The 16,516-nt window shown below is 36.4% G+C and overlaps 1 protein-coding gene across 15 annotated transcripts in view; it reads right to left on the bottom strand.

The window, feature by feature from the left end:
• The window catches only part of FRYL (FRY like transcription coactivator), a 162,387-nt gene that overhangs the window by 85,716 nt on the left and 60,155 nt on the right, over positions 1 to 16,516 (bottom strand). For all 15 annotated transcript variants that reach the window (XM_062606496.1, XM_062605937.1, XM_062605758.1 and 12 more), the window contains 2 exons: positions 10,075 to 10,274; positions 4,038 to 4,091 (listed from right to left, as the gene is read on the bottom strand). In XM_062606496.1, coding sequence (XP_062462480.1) covers positions 4,038 to 4,091; positions 10,075 to 10,194 — 174 coding nt within the window. In that variant the 5' untranslated portion in view covers positions 10,195 to 10,274. The remainder of the gene's footprint in view (positions 1 to 4,037; positions 4,092 to 10,074; positions 10,275 to 16,516) is intronic.

The raw sequence follows: 16,516 nt of genomic DNA, 5'->3' as shown, positions 1-16,516 counted from the left end.
GAATCTTGTCATGATTCTATCACTACATGTTTTTGTTTCTGAAGTTACATGTACAATTTTATGATTCTAAAGGAACATGTACAAATTGAGATGTTCAAGAGAATTTTCCGATGTGTAGAGGTCTGACAAGCTTCCTTGGGAGAAAACTATAGTGAAAACTTGTAAAAAAAGGAAAGGAGAAGATGAAAGAAAAACTATGAGAAAATTTGAGACTTGTGGGCTATTAAAACTATTATTCTTCAGTAAAAGGAAGCACTGGAAAAAAGAACTCAAAAGACTCATTCGTATAGATAAAGCTTTGAAAAATCTTCACTGAGATTTCATGTGCTACTTGCATCAGCTTGGGGCACTCAGACATCTCTGTTGACCTCACTCCCGGACATCATAAGTTAAAAGCATTAATATTATTTTGGGGAAAAAAATTATTCAGAAAGCAGGAAGAATGTACTCTCCTCATAAATTACTAAACTAAAAGTGTTAGATTCAGCATAAAATCATCAAGGTAATCCTTAGATTAAAAGCTAAAGCTGAACTTGATGAAGAAAGGATCTATCACCAACCACAGCAATCCAAAATGTGTTTAGCCTTCAGGATTTACTGTCAATTCCCATACTCCAAATAACCTTAACACTGTGGAAATACACTAATTTCACTCTCTCTAAAAATAACAAGTTTTTTATCTCTAAATATAATGATATTTCCAATATACTGCACAGCTCTATGTCCACAGAAAAGGACACAAACAGATGAAGCAAGCACTGAAGTTACCCACTGCTCTCAATGTAAAATGACCCTACAAAGCATTTCTACTCCCCTGCTCTCCTTCTGGACTGATGTGTTTATTAGCAGAAGAAAGATTAGAAAACTGCATTTTAAGCTTTATTAGATTTTTCCTTAGTTTTTCCTGCAAGCTTACACAGTGTATTAATAACACTACCATTCATAACCATTCCAGCAGTCAGGCAGTTTACATCATCTTCCACAGAAACAAGCTGTAGCACATGAATTGAAAACGTTGTCACTAGTGAAGTGCTAAAACCAGAAACTACTAATGTTATAAAGCATTTTCCTCTTCAAATGAAAAATCAGGTTTAGATTATAATTATTTATTTCCTGCCATGTTTTGCAACCTTAATGTTCTAATGAGAAGACACTGGAATTATCAGAAAGATGAAATATTACATAGCTGGTAAGCAGAACATGAGCTATATGCTTATTCTTTTTATTTAAAATAATTGACATGCCTCTTGGATACTAAATTCAAGATTGTCTTATATAAAAATTATAAGAAAGCCCTTTCATTTTAGCATTACATTATGTCTGTGTTGAAAGCAGCAACCCAGACAAAGGGATTCTGTAATGCCCAAGAGGACAGGACTGCACTAGTCATCATGACGAATACTTATATTCTTTGGAATGAAACAGCAAAGCATGCTCCAGTCTTAAAGGCCATAACACATTGCTAATGCTGCACTCAACATACGCAACAGTACACTAAGAAACAAGGAGAGAGAGAGATGAAAAATTATAGTAAGATGCTAGAGCCCAAATTCCAGCTATGGCCAAAATCCTGATCTTGAAAACCTGGCTCAAGTTGTGCCTAATCATGAATAAGCCTGAACCTCAGAGATACATCTGCTTTCAGTCACTGAGATGGCTAAGATATGCTTCTGCATGATCATAAAGTTTTGGTGTCTTAGGGCAAGTGTAGGAAATTGCCAAGTACGATTCCTACAAGAAGTAACAGAAGAAAAATACAAGCTATTTCAGTTTCAAGCTGTACAAGCAAAATTATTTTAAGAAATGCAATATATGCTCTACGAAAAAATTCCTGTCCAGTAGCTTCTTGGTGCACTAGGAATGACGAAGGGAAATTACTGGTACTAAAATGCTAAATCTTTAATAGTTTAGAGCTGCATCAACACAAAATTTCCTTCTCATCTTCCAAAGTTCCATCTCCTTTAGCTAAATTTACATTTGTGTTCCAATTAAAACCTCAGTGACAAAGAACTGTCCTATTTGAAAATTAAAAACTATTCATTTTGCACACTCAGACTAATAGCAGCACTCTTGGTCTGGTTATGTTTCCAAAAGAAACAACCTGTAATCCCATTAAACAGCTATTTTATTTTTTCATTATAGGGACAGGCAACACTACACACCTTTCTCTTCCATCCCTCTTTTCATCAGTTACTTAGCTAAGAGAATGAGTATTAACTATATACCTTCCTTCTCTTAGAGTACCGCTTGTGTTTCAAGCACGCTCTTTTTATTCACGAGGTACACTTACTAACTCAGACACCATATTGGTAAAGCTAAAGCCACTTTTTAAGACTCAAATTCCTAATTTCATAAAGATCTCTAGGTGAATAAGGTTGGCAGGACAACACCTCTAGCTTCTCTGCTGGATGCTGTGATTGTACACTCTGGACCCTCCTCTCCCCCACACTTTGCCAATCTCCTTCTACTCTGCAATCTTCTGCACTGTTGAAGAATTGGTCTTAATGTGGGTTTCATACACTCAGCAATGAAGAGAGAACAGCAATCTTAATTCCTTTTGGCAAACCTTCAAAATTCCATATCAAAATGCACAATCCCTGTGACCACAAGGGAGCCATTCTGCTCTGACTCTCTAAAGTAGTTAATCAGCATCATTACATTCAGATCTCAAAGAACCCAAAGTACATTACAATTAAAAATAGAACAAAATAAGAACATACACACACATATATAGCCACAAAATCAAAACAAATTATTTTTAAAGGACTACATTTTTAGAAAAACAAGTTTATTTTTATATTAATATATTTCAAAAGTTATACACTTTTTTTTTCTTCACATTTTTAGAACCTATTTGTGGCTTACTAAATGATTGCTAGTGATTTACAGAAAACAACCTTAAATGAGGAAAAATGGGGCAGTAGGAATGGGGGCAGGATTAGAAAAAATATTAACACTGTAGATTTACATATTTCTTTAGATCATTCCTATTATGCATTTTATTTAGCTTTTGGTCAGCTTTAAAACAAAATACTGTAGCTACCAAAGAATTTATGTCTTATTCCCCCATTTTCCTTGCTTATGAGTAAACTTTAACTTAGGAGATAATAGCCTTACAGAAGGTTAGGTTAGAAAACATTAAAAGGTTATGTGAGATCTCTGGTAGTGTCTTTTTTGCCACTTTTCTTTGAAAAGAAAATTACGCATCAAATACTATGTGCTATTATTTGTTTCTCTTTTGTGAGGAGGGAGATTAGGTACACAGATGGCTATTAACTGAAAAGTAGGGGCAGATCTACAGATTTCACTGCAATGTCTAATACCTATATCTGAGGAGTAATGGAAAGCATGAAACAAAAGTACAGTTACAGAAGATATGGATAGAACACTAAACTTCATGCAATAAGATGCTGTTAAGAACAGAAACAGACAATTAATGAGGGTTTATCTGAATGCTGTCTCTCCATCGCGAGGAAGCAGTTACAAGACAAAAACATGCCTATGCCAAGAAAGGATGAGAAATACAGACAATGAACATTAATATATTGAGCTATTATTCCAGGTTCATTTATTGTTAAGTGAAACAGAATTGCCTCACAGTGGAACTAGACACTCGGAAAAGGACAAAGCAGCATTTTGACACTACCTTATGCCTTCTGCCATAAAATCAAAAGCCCTCAGTAAAAGCCATGTTACTGAAATTAACACTATTTGCTTACAAAAGCAGAACCCCAAACACTGAAACAATAAGTGATATAGGCTGCGTTTACACAAAGCCTGTTACCAGGAACAGAAATAAACTGAGTCTTTTTGGCACCTACCACATTTCAGCATCTTTCCTCCAGCAGCTTTCACTGCCACCTTCAAATAACTGATCTTTTCTAGCAGTTCTTATTATCATACTCTACAATGGAAAATAAAGGCCTTCTGACGTAGATTCAGACGTGAATGTTCCAAGTTAATAAAACAGTGGAATCACTATTCTGCAAAAACAGAGGCCACCTTAATCCAATAAAAACTGCCTTCAACTGTACTACCTGATCAAACTGAAGATCTTCACCTCTTTGAAGAGATCTGGACAACAGCTTTTCCTGTAAAAAAAAAAACATAAAGAGAAACATGAATTTCACAATGCAACTGACTATTATTAAAGATCCCTTTCTTTCTCTCAGCTGTATTACAGAACAAAAAAATAACCTGCAATGTGAATAGCTGCATTATTTTTCAGGTAAAATAATTTCTGAAGATGAGAAGTGTACTCGCATAATCTAAGAATACAGATCTAAGATTGTTTTGGTAGCAATAATGTTAAAGACTGACAAAAAAAGTCAAACACCTCTCCAAACAGCAGGGCCTACAGCAGTGTGCTCAACACAGATAGCTGGCGGTGGCTGCCAAATGTAACTTAGAAGGAAAGCCATTCTCATCTGAATTAACAAGCATATTCATGTTCATATAAGGCAGTTACTCTAAGCTACAAAAAATTACTTTTAAAATGCCTTCGCAGAGGCAGAGACAATTGTTCCAATCTGCACTCTCCCTGAACTGCAATGAAAAATAGCTAGAAAGCCTATCTGAGGAAAAAGAGAATGTCAGTAACTTGCTTTACATTTGAAATAACTTTGTCAGGTGCAAAAAAATGCAGTATTACCAGAATTTAATTATTACAGTATTTCATTGCTACCAGTACCATAAGACATACTGCTCCATTAAAAGCAAAATTAACCAACAAAATAATTTAGTGAGAATTAAAGCATTAAGAAAACAAAATACTCATGTACTGTAATAGTAATTCTTATTAGTCACTGTAGAGAGTACCAAATTATACAGTTACACAAAACACAACATACTGGCTCTGAGGATTAATGATTTACATCAAGCCAAGTGCCACAGTAACAGCTTTAAGGGCACACTACAAAGCAGTTAGATATATAAAGATGTGATGTGCATTTCTTGCTATTTCAAGAAATTTTAAGCCACTTTTCACCTTATTATAAATGCAGGGAAAATGGTACCTTTGATGAGGAAAGTAGGAAAAGTACTAAAGATACTGAGTTACTAGGTCACATGAGACTGCGGAAAGCAAACGAAGAGTGTTTATGAATCAAGTTGGCTAATAAACTGGAAGAGCTGTTAATTTGCCTGGTCTTGGATGTAAAAGGAGGTGTCAGCAGTACTGATAGCCAGGGGTTTTTGACACAAAATAACTGCTTAGTAATTTAGTAAGAGACAACATCCAGGCTGTCAGGCTGCTGACAAAAAATTTTTAAGTTGATATTGCTTGGCATTTAACACTTGCAAGACCGCAACAGACAGGCTGTATGGAAAACAGATACGAATCAGGATTGCATGTCCAAAGTCTAAGATTCAAACAATTATCACTCAACCTAATTGTAATCTGGAAAATACAAGGCAATTTCTGGCATTTTCTTCCATGAGTGCAGCTGTATTTGGTGTTCAAAAGGACACAATCTTTAGCAACTACTACAGCCTCCGAAAACTTGAATTCAACGTTGTGCAGGCAAAAAGCATTTTCCTACTCTAAAAGTATAACTTGACACAATATAGCCACCAATTCAGAAGTCATTTTCTATAAGCCAAAGAAACCTACTTAATAGACCAAGAAAAGTCATTCATGTTCAGTGCCAGTATGCTTAAGTAAAAATATTGTAAAAAATAAAGCGGTTTCAGGAAATGCATTTAATACTCTGAAATAATTCTATTTGTTCATCAATTGATGCATTACCCAGTGTTCTTTCATGGTGTATTTAACAGCAAGGGGGAAAAGGTTTCAGATAGTGGTAAATAAACCCTTTTTTTAAACTTACAAATTCATATAATTTTACATGTAAAGTCTGTTCAAAATACTGTTATGTGACTTCACGTTTTGCAGCATATACTAAAAGCTCCAGAGACGATTTGCCAATCAGAATTCCCTTTTAACTAGAACTCCTCCCTCCCCCCTTTTTATAAGCAAATGTCTACTCTAGGTAAATTCAGGTTATCTGTGCTATGTTTTTAGATAAATGGCACAAATTATTGTAATCTTATCCATAAAGCAGAAACACAAGAAATGTTCCACTCTATCTAAACATCATATATTGCTAAATAAGCTGCAAGAAAGTAACCATAAAACTATTCCCCAAGAAGACGGAGAAGTGACTTTCTTGTAAGAAGATGGTAGAAGTCAGGTTCCTTAAGTGTCCTTACGATACAACGCTCTGACACACATGTCCACTGTGGTACTACAAAGCTACTATACAGGTGAACAAACACTGGGTTTATTATATCAATTGCATGTGTCTAAAATAGCTAAAGAATACTAAACCAAAGAGAAGTGAAATGATCTGTAAGTCTTTAGACAATGAAGCTGAAGTCCATGTCAACAGATAGCAAAATGTTAAGATGGCTCTGAAAGCTTAACTTTTTCCCAGCTTCTGTACTGAGACACTTCTGTTCATCAAATGTTGATATAAGATTTTTAGTATCAGAATTAATGAAAACCTTACAAGTTCACAATCCTCTCTTCATAATTTTTCCTGAGCATTAAAGATCTTTAGTGCTAAAAGGTAAATATCACCCTAGTTAATGTAACCCTGACCAAACAAACGTGACATAACCAAATAATACTCTAACCCTTCACAGGTTAATCAAGGTCTCTGAATTACTTCTATGGTTTTAAAATTAATTCTCTTTCCATGTCTACTCCTAATTCTTCTTTGTCACGGCACTGGTTATCTTACATGACTTATAAAAATCTATCAAACAGCATAAAGGAAAGGTCTGGAAACTTTCACTGAATTAATTATGTAAGGTTTATTTTCCTGGCTTCCTGAAGTTCAAAAAGAGATGGAAATAACAGGTCTGCATTTATCTGTTACAAATGAAATTAAAAAAAAAGAAATAAAAAAGGAAAAAAAGAAGAAAAAGAAAAAAAAAAACCCTACTGAATTAACCAAAGAGCAGTTTGCATCCATTGTGTAAAGCAGAAATGTCAACATATGGCAGGCAGCAGATCAGGATGCAGCCGACGTGTGTGCGCTGTGCAAACAACTGCACCCATGGAAAAAGGTACCACCCGTTGGCCCCCCTCCAGCATTCACCGGCTCGCCCTATGGCGGCTGGCACACCTCAGCAGGGGGCTCAGGTGAACCTGCCTCCTTCTGTCCTCCAAGCTGCTGTAGGAAACCAGACTTGCAAAGAGCATACAGCGCTAGTCTGAACACTGTTCAGTATCTCCACGATGGAATAAAATTGCGGGCATTGGCAACAGGCTTAAACAGTCTTGCTACTTTTGACTTAACTCCAACAATTTAGTATGTTAGCAGCTTACCTAGTTAACAGCTTGGTAACTTGGTGGCACCATGTTAAACTCCCTGCTCAAATTCTAACCCATTTTTACATGCAGCCTTACAAAATACAGGGTAACTGAGTTTGTCACTAATCTTTTTTCACTGGTATAGTTTGTTTCACACATGGGGAAGGCTGGTATCATGCCTCAAGTCAACCTGCTCAGCTGATGAAGAGTCTTTTAAGCTACAGTAAATTGTGTCTGAGCCCATTATAAACTGTATACTATTACCACAAGAAATTTAGAAACATTAATTTAACAAACAAAACAAAACAAAACAAAAAACCCACAAAAAAAACAACCAACCAAACAAGGTGGCTTCATTTTTTTATTTAATTTGCTCACTAAACAGATGATCTTCCTTCCTGGGGCTATGCTCACTATTCAAATCATTTATTTTAAGCATTTGTTGATAAGCTCTTTCTGTAACTTTGGAAACTCTGTGGTATTAAAATTTTACAAGCACAGAATTCATAATTAAAAACCAGTGAAAGGAAACTCCTTTCTTACTCACTGAGTATCATAAGCAAATTCACAGCCAGAGAAATCATGTAGTCCCTTGTTTAAAACCACAGGTCAGTTACTTCTAATGAAACCCATACATCTAGTCGAAACAGTGCTGTTCCACCACCCCCAGGTGCTGTCTTGATCTAAAGTTACGATTTTATTCTTTTATTATTATTTTTAATTAAATTTTGCTCCCCTACTGGCACCTTCATCTTCAAGAAAAAGCGTCTAGCTCCCACTTTTAATTGGTCTGGCTCCAAACTCTCCAATAGCTTCCTCCAACAAAGATTTATGTAACACTATATATATTCTCCACATTATTATTTGTAGCCAAGTCAACCCACAAAATCAAATCACACTAAAATGATAAAGGGCTTTCCTCTCTTCCATTAAAGCCTTTTCTTTGATCTTAGTCAGTGCCTTTCCTGTACCCAGTCAGCCTTTTATCTTTCTTTTTAAATGTCATGCACTAGAACTGACTATTCAGTATTTACAGCAAATACTACATTCAAAAGTAAAACCACTTCAGTATTGCAGTAATTCCTTTCATTGAGACACCTAAGGATTCCCTTCTACCTCTCTGTGTTACACAGGCTCAGGTTGTTTCACTTTTCCACGGCTTTTGGCACCTCTTTCAAATTGCTGGTTTTCTATGTACTCCTTCCTTCCTACCAATATAAATTAAGGAATGCTGGCTGTATGTGTAAATTTACATTTGACTGCATTAAAAAATATTTTGTTTAAAGGAATTCCACTTAGCAAATGAACACAGACAGAACTGTTAACGACCTTCACAAATGCCTACTCCAGAAATAATAAGAATTTCTTATTTTATCCCAAAGAATTTTATACATCCTGTATACACACAAGATACCAATTTCATAATCTTATTAGTGAAAGATCCTGACTAAGGCAGGCTTCATGCATAAAGCCTCAACAGACAACACAGCTGGGAATCACTCTTCACTGAAAGTGCATTATTTCATTAGTTTCACGGGTTTCCCAATTTTTAATCTGGTGAGATGTTGAGATTTTGTATGATTAACAGATTGAAAAAAAACTTGTTTAACTAACAGTCACCAGCATGGCGGGGAGACACAGCCTGGGATTGTTGTCAGAGGGTTTATTTGGTCTAGGAACAAGTGTTTCAGCACAAGTGAGCTCCAGGGCTATTGTATTTACCTTCTATCAGTATTCCAGCTAGGAGATTTCACTCCAAACTAGCTGTGTCTGCAGGAAAAGCCCTCTTCAATTCATCCAAATTATTTCTATGTTGTTCTAGCCAAGCACTACCTTCCCTGTATGTTTAGCAGAGGAATGGAAAAGTAGCCAAGGGAGTGGCATTTACAGCAGTAGGCACACAGAGCACCCTACATGGCGCACTCTTCATTTCCACCCACAGCATCACCACCCCTGCAGCTCTCATTTCTTAGCCATGCACCCTTCACTATTTGCATGCCCCTTCTCCTACAAAGTTTCTGTGCTTTCAAACCCTCCTGAGTACTGACTCTTTTGGATGTCTATAAGGAAACCGACAAGTTATGTTTAAGTTGTGGGCTTGCCTGGTACACACACACACATATATATGATGTTTACCTATGTAGGTGTGTATGAAGTGTTTCACTTTCCTCAGCCTTTAATCTACTAATCTACAGTTTCAGTTGAAGATGATTCCATCATTGACACGACAAAACATGCTTAGCTCCATTTTTGTGCTCTTTTGGACTGCTTAATAATTTTTTTCCTAAAGTTTCAAAACTGGATTTCACCAGCAGGACTTTGCATTTTGCCCAATGTGCAATATATGCTGGCTAAAATGTTCTTCCAGGTCTTACTGTCATTACTTTGGAAAGCAAACCAAATGCATCTTTTCGCAAAAGTATATTGTCAAAGTATTATTTCAAAGAAGCATCAACAGGAAACATTTTACAGTGTTAATAAAGGAACCTTTTTTGCTGTCGTTGTTTCCTTTTATAACTACAGAACTTACAAATACTACGATGTCTTGTTTCCAGTAACCACTACATAACAGTTTTAATAGAAGCAAATAAAGCATAATCCAGGTAGCAACCCTATTTGCAGAAGCCTATTTATTCTTTAAGTAATCCCTTTGAAAAGTCAACAATATCTTTCCAGTAACCACACATGATAAATCAGCCTGCTTTAGGAAAAAAAGTAGGACCATTTCAAGGGATACTATGAAAAAAAGGACTCACCAAAGGTTCAGCCATTACAAGTTCAATTTTCTTTTCAGCTTGAACAGCAAATTCAGCAAAGAGGTTTTTGATGACATACTCGCCAGGTTTGACATCTGGATCAATAGTAATGTTAGACATGATGATGCCTCTCTTTTCCCAGGTGGAAACAACACTTGGAGAAACTCTGCGTTTATTTACTCTGCTGGGTGGCGTGGAGGCTATAAGGAAAAAAATAAAATAAAAAGCTATAAGCAGAGTTTCTAAACACGGTGTCTGTCACTTCTTACTTTCCCAACCACCACACAAACATATTCACACAGTAAATGCTGTAAACCAGAAGGAGGAATTAAGTAGCTTTAACATCCAACTACATTTTCTTCTTTAATTAGGTAGGAAATTCTACTGTAAGTTGCAGAAGGGTTATAATGTAACTCATTTTTGTTACTGACAACATGTAAAACTGTCTTACACTGTGTGAACCGCCTTATTCTGAATACAACTGTAGGATAACCAAAATTACAGCGTTTAATACATGGTATCTTCAGTTCAAGCGTAAGTAAAAATTACAAGGTTCAATGTAAAGGATTATCTCCCTAGACTGTGAGAGGCATTTGCCTGATTCAATTTTTATGAAGCGTTTCTGAAGTTCAAGTTTCTACCTGGTGAACAACTATTGAGCAAATATTTCGTTGACATCTCCTGGCATTTTTTGTCAGTAAGGTTATTTTCATAATAAGAAGGCAAAGCCTTTCTAGACATGTCATGCTAGCTATTTTTTTCTCCACTGTCTAGTCACAAATCTTACCAGAAATATTACTGATCAATATAAGTAACACTGGATATATTAGACTCCTCTAAGGATTAGTACTTTCACCTTTATATTGAAATTGTTATATACTAAGTTTACATATATTTATCCACCTCTAATTTTACTTTCCTCCCTATGCACTCAAAAGCATTTCTTTATTATCACAGTTACCACTCACCCAATGTGAATTGCAGTACCCAAAATCTGGTATCAGATCTCACTCATACGAGTTTAACACACACATAACTACCAAGAGTAAATAATTACAATTCTTGTCTTGTGCACTATACATCAAAATATCTATTGACATCTCAAACGATGCCCCAGACCTATCCAGTAAGGTCTGGTATTTCTCTAGTATATTCCATGACTGCAGACAGTATTTTTTATCGATATCAAGAATTTATATTAAGAATTACCTATTGATATTTTACCTGTTTTCCTAAGATAGTTGTATAGGAAGCCTAGCCTCAGTCTGTTTTACTGTATTACATATTGTGATTTGTTCAGGTAAGCTGCTTTAACGCTTTCTGCAGTTAAGGTATGAGGAGATGCACGTGGCCAATCCTGATGAACCTGCAAAATTTTTGTTTTCAACTTGTACACGTTCCTATTAGCTAAATATTATCTACAAGTTCTAGTCAAACACTTTTAGCATTCAACTCATTCATGAGAATACTGGTTGCCACGGAGACAAAACTGTTAGCACTTCCCTTCGCATCTTCCCAAGTCTCTTGAATCTCAGCCATTCACAGTTTTTTCTATCAGTTCAGAAAGTTACATTTTACATAACATAGACTTCCTTAAGTTCAATTGAAAGCAATCATTTATCAAACACATTCATGAAGCGAGCAGTTCAGTGGGAGTGAAAACAGAACAGTCACAACTACTTCAGCCTCTAACCAAAAAGTAACGTAACCTTGAATAAGGTTACATGAGTACCACGTGACCTGTGTTTTTTTCACCTCAGTTTTGTACAAACTTGTTGTTTAGCTGTAGTAATGTGTATTTTTTTCCTTCACACAAATTGTAGTATGCTGTCTTCAAAGCTGGAAGGACTTGCCAAGGTCACAAAGTTGAGCTCCCAGCAACTGGGGCCAACACCAGAACGACTCCCGCACACTCCACATGCCATAAAGAATTCCTGAACATACTCTAACATCTTGATCTAGCACTTTAGTCCTGGTAACAGAGGTCCTAAAAGACACAGAAGAGTGTGTGCCACACAATGCAGGCAACGGGAGATCAAAGACACTGCCATGTTCTAGGTCCCAGTGGTGGAAGTTCACTAGATGAAAGTACACAAAGTCATTAAGAAACAGAACAAAGTGCATGCTGCAAAAGGAGGACAACAACCCAAAACATCTCACTTTACAGAAATTTTTTTCTTGCCCTGTATCTGATGACTGCCTTGTCTCTCAGTACAAAAGCAAAAACGTGTCAGGTGCTTTAAAATTCCTTTCAATGTCCATATTCTCCAGCATCTTTGCACTTGTCATTCTTAAGCCCTTATAATTTTAAAGGCAGCCCAGGAAATGAGAGATGCATTATACGTCAAGAACAAGAGCACAGATTTGGAGAGAGAGAAGAGGTGAAAAGAAGGAATACATCCTTCCTAGCCATAGCAGGTAACAAACAGGAACACCAAGTATGACACCGAAAAATGCTACAACACACAATTTTTAACAACTCTTGTTTCATCTCCATCTGTAAATGAACAAAATAAAAAATCAAGAACCTAAGGACTCCTAATAGATACAACAATTTCTTTGTAAACAGTTGCTTTTATCCTAAATATGAGAGTTCCTGAGAAAGCTAAAGCTTTGTTGAACTCTATTTTTAAATCATATCTTGAAGCCAAGAGAAATGAGAGAAGTTTAAATCTCCTTTTGAACATCATTAGCTGTTCCTAGTCAGAAGGAATTTTGCACAGCAGTTGCTTTGGCTCCTACTGGAGTATGCCACAATCCCCACACTATCAGGACTAGGATTTAAAGGAACATGCCATAACCCCAGTCCAGTCCACACTCCTTAACACTGAGAAGCTGGTGCTCAGCAAGCTCTTGTCCTCCCCTGTGCAAGCAAATATAAGTGTGCAGCTGTAATGAACTGAACTGGAAAAGCAGCATTACTTCTTTTCCTCAGGTTAATTTTGACCCAATCGGTCGTCCAATTCACTCACCACATGATCACATACACGCTTGTGCCAGCACAAAGAGGAGGGTCAGTGCAGGGGCAGCACTTGCCTTTTTACTCTCCCGGCAGCAAAGCAGAGTTAAGGATATCCTTCCCAGTGGCGTTAATAATCTGTGTTCACATGCACAAGCTCTTCAGTTGGTAATAAACCTTCCCCCAAAAAACAAGGGAAACACGTTTAAACCAAAGTAATTAACAACGGTGCCATGAGAAGATTACAAATATATTACTTCTGCTGAAGTGCCAATGTATTGAAAAGACAGAATAAATGACTAGGATTTACTTTCGTCTGTGAACTTGCTGAGGACTCTAATTCATGGAAGCATTAATGGCTCACATTAATGATTCTTGCCTTGCATATGACAATGTTCATGATTTTATCTGTTACGTAAAACTAGTCAAGTTAGTTAAACACACACAGGGAAAACAAAAACAAACACAGGAGGGGGAAAGGGACAGAAGCTTAACTGTATTTAATAGGAAAATGTAAGTTAGAAGACATAGTAGGCTTAAAGAAAAGCCAAAATCTGTTATTGGATCTCTTAACTAGGTCAAGCAACATTATTATCTGGTATAATTATGTTCAGTGGGATTCATTTACTCATGAATTTGCAATCGATAACACTGTAGGAAGGGTCTAGGTGGACTTTAAATAGGATGTTTAATGGAAAAAATAATCTCATTGCAGGACAGGATTAAATAATTCCTTTCTGCTATTCCTTGCCATCAAAGCATAAGGCATGCTCTGCTCTTAGCTGCCAGAGGAAATGTATGTTTCGAACATTGTTCTGAAGCCTCAAAACATGGACCGTTCTGCAGAACTTCAGATGAAATCTGCTATCAAAAATGAGACCACTCACAACAGTTCAAAAACAAAAAACTACTTTCATAAATTACTTGAAAACATTGAGTGCTATCCACTTGAAACAATATCCTGTTTGTTTGCCCCGATGCGAACTAGCACTACGTGGGAAATCTGGGAGCGAGTGCCTTAGGAAATCTTTGTTAAACAGTATTGTTTGGTTGCTAGGGCCACACCAAATTGTTTGGATAGTTTCAAGGAACAGCAGAACAATACAAAGGATAATTAGACAGACAACATACTCCTAGGTCAAAAGGCAACATGCCCTGATGTACGCCAAATGAGAAACGAAGTTGTTTCATGTTAAACGTGCAGAACTAGGAAAGGTTACTTAATACTCAAGTTGATATTAAAGAACACGATTTTTATCATCCTGCTTCTTTTTGTGTAGCCCAAACGCAACAAGTATTTGAGGATATAAGTAGCATCCTATTTACCAACAAGATTATTACGGATTTAAACATACAAGCAGGTACCAAAAGGTAACAAATGCGCCCCAGGCTGTGACAGTCTATGAGTGCATTTTACTTTATGAATAGTGTGAAATGATCATTTTTAGCTTTCCTACACTTGCTTGCGTACTACTTTACACTTAGCCAAGTGTTGACATTTCATATGTGCTTTAAGTAGAACTTTCCAAGTTTTTCATGTCCTTAACAGAAATTTGCTTTCGGTTGCTACTGTTTCTCAGAATGTTGGAAGGGTTGGACTGACGTAAAACCTCCATCAGGCATCTCCCCTCTTTCAAAATACCTGAAAACACATTTAGAATTATGTTTTTAAATAAGGTATCCAACTATACAATAAAGACACTCAACACACTATGGAGGGCATCCATAGTCTTCCTCAAGCAGATAATATTCTTCAATGCTATTTTTAAGTTCATTGCTAAGGTAGTAAACAATTTTGCACAGCTTACATTTAATAATTAAGCTTTTCATTATTATTTTTTCAGCACACTTAATACCACAGGTTTGTTAAGTTTCCTGTGACACTTGCTGCAAGCATATGGTTTGCATGTCCAACTGACAACATGAAAATTCCCAAAGATTGAAAATATTATCTCTATTACTTAAAGGAATTTTAATGAAGCTCCATGTCTTCTACTCTGATAAACATCAAGAACATTTCATCCTACCTCACAGAACGAATATTAATATACATGGGAACATACCTTGTTAAGAGTGCTTCATAGAAACAAGCCTTCAGTATCCTTTTTTTTCCCTAACAAGGATGTCAATACCCAAAAGAGATAGCAACCTATCCAGGATCATCCCAACAAATTATGAGCAGAGACAAAAAATCAAACCTAAGTTTCCTGTACCCCAGACCAGCAGTCTGTTCTCTAGAGCAGACAACTTCTTCAATAACTTTATCATTATTTCACAATTCTACAATTCCTGTAGAACACCAGGTTTCTATTGTTTTCAGTCTTCTTACTCAGACCAGTGAAAAACTCTCATGATTAGAATAAGAGAAATGGTGAACATCTTCACGAAGACAATGAAGTTGAACATTTACTGCTGTAATAACAGATGCACATTCCAAATCTTTACCTCCAGTCTATAGACAAATATTTAAAAAAAAGAGCCAACCTTTGCTTTAATCTCTTGGATTTGCTTCCAGAGTAGCAATGGGAGGATACAATTGCTACTCACTTATCCAGCCGGTTCATTTGGGCTGCTCAAGCATGTGACAGCACTGTAGACCAGCCAAGTCTACTTCACTGTTTTTTGCTTGAACTATGTGCCACTAGTGATTGTGCATGGAGTCTGTATGTAAGATGGATTTATTACTGCCTTACTAGCTCTCGTGTTCCAAAACCCAGCTGATCTCATGCACAACCAGCACCACTGCACTGGCGGCTCTGGCTGGTTTCTTGGTTCACCAGTATCACGCAAATGCTGGAGTCACCAGTCTTTACAGAGATGGTGGATGCTTCTCCATTATACTGCCTTTATCCAGTTATTTCATTAGCACTCATCTGCCAGCAAAATGTTACCCATTTTAAACGATGCTAATTGATTACAATAAAAATTACAAACCTGTAAAATATACTTATATACTTAATGACTTCCAGTTATACATAAATGTTATTCCAACCTTGTCAGTGATGTGTATTATTCTTAATGATGCGTTTAGATGGACTAAGAGAATAAATTTGTTAGATGCCAATTTCTGAGGCACTCTTAGGATGCATTTAAAAAAACAGTTCCTAATAAAAATATTATTCTTAATACTGATATGAAAACCTAAGAGAGAAGGGAGAGGTATAGCAGCCTCCTGACTCCATCATAGCCATGTCACCTAGGATAACCTAAATAATGTGAGTAAAATCCACAACTGCTGCCAGTGAAATGATATATCTATTAAGGTCCACTGACCACACAAATTTTCATAGACTGTTTTACCTAGATATTCTTTTCATTTATATAATATACAACTACTGATAGGAAACACCACAGATATAAACACAGTGGTTAAAACTTAAGTCAGTCCAAATACATTAGAATATACATGACTGAAGAAAAAATAAAACAAAATCTGCTCTTTCTCCCACATTTCTCATGTCTTAGTCTGGATCCATAGTTCCT

The sequence above is a fragment of the Pezoporus occidentalis genome, unplaced genomic scaffold (genome assembly GCF_034315485.1).
Source record: "Pezoporus occidentalis ecotype Australia unplaced genomic scaffold, CSIRO_AGI_Poc_V1 ctg1, whole genome shotgun sequence".
Lineage (NCBI taxonomy): Eukaryota > Metazoa > Chordata > Aves > Psittaciformes > Psittacidae > Pezoporus > Pezoporus occidentalis.
Note: the sequence above shows the minus strand (reverse complement) of the source record. Positions and strands in the feature narration are given on the sequence as shown.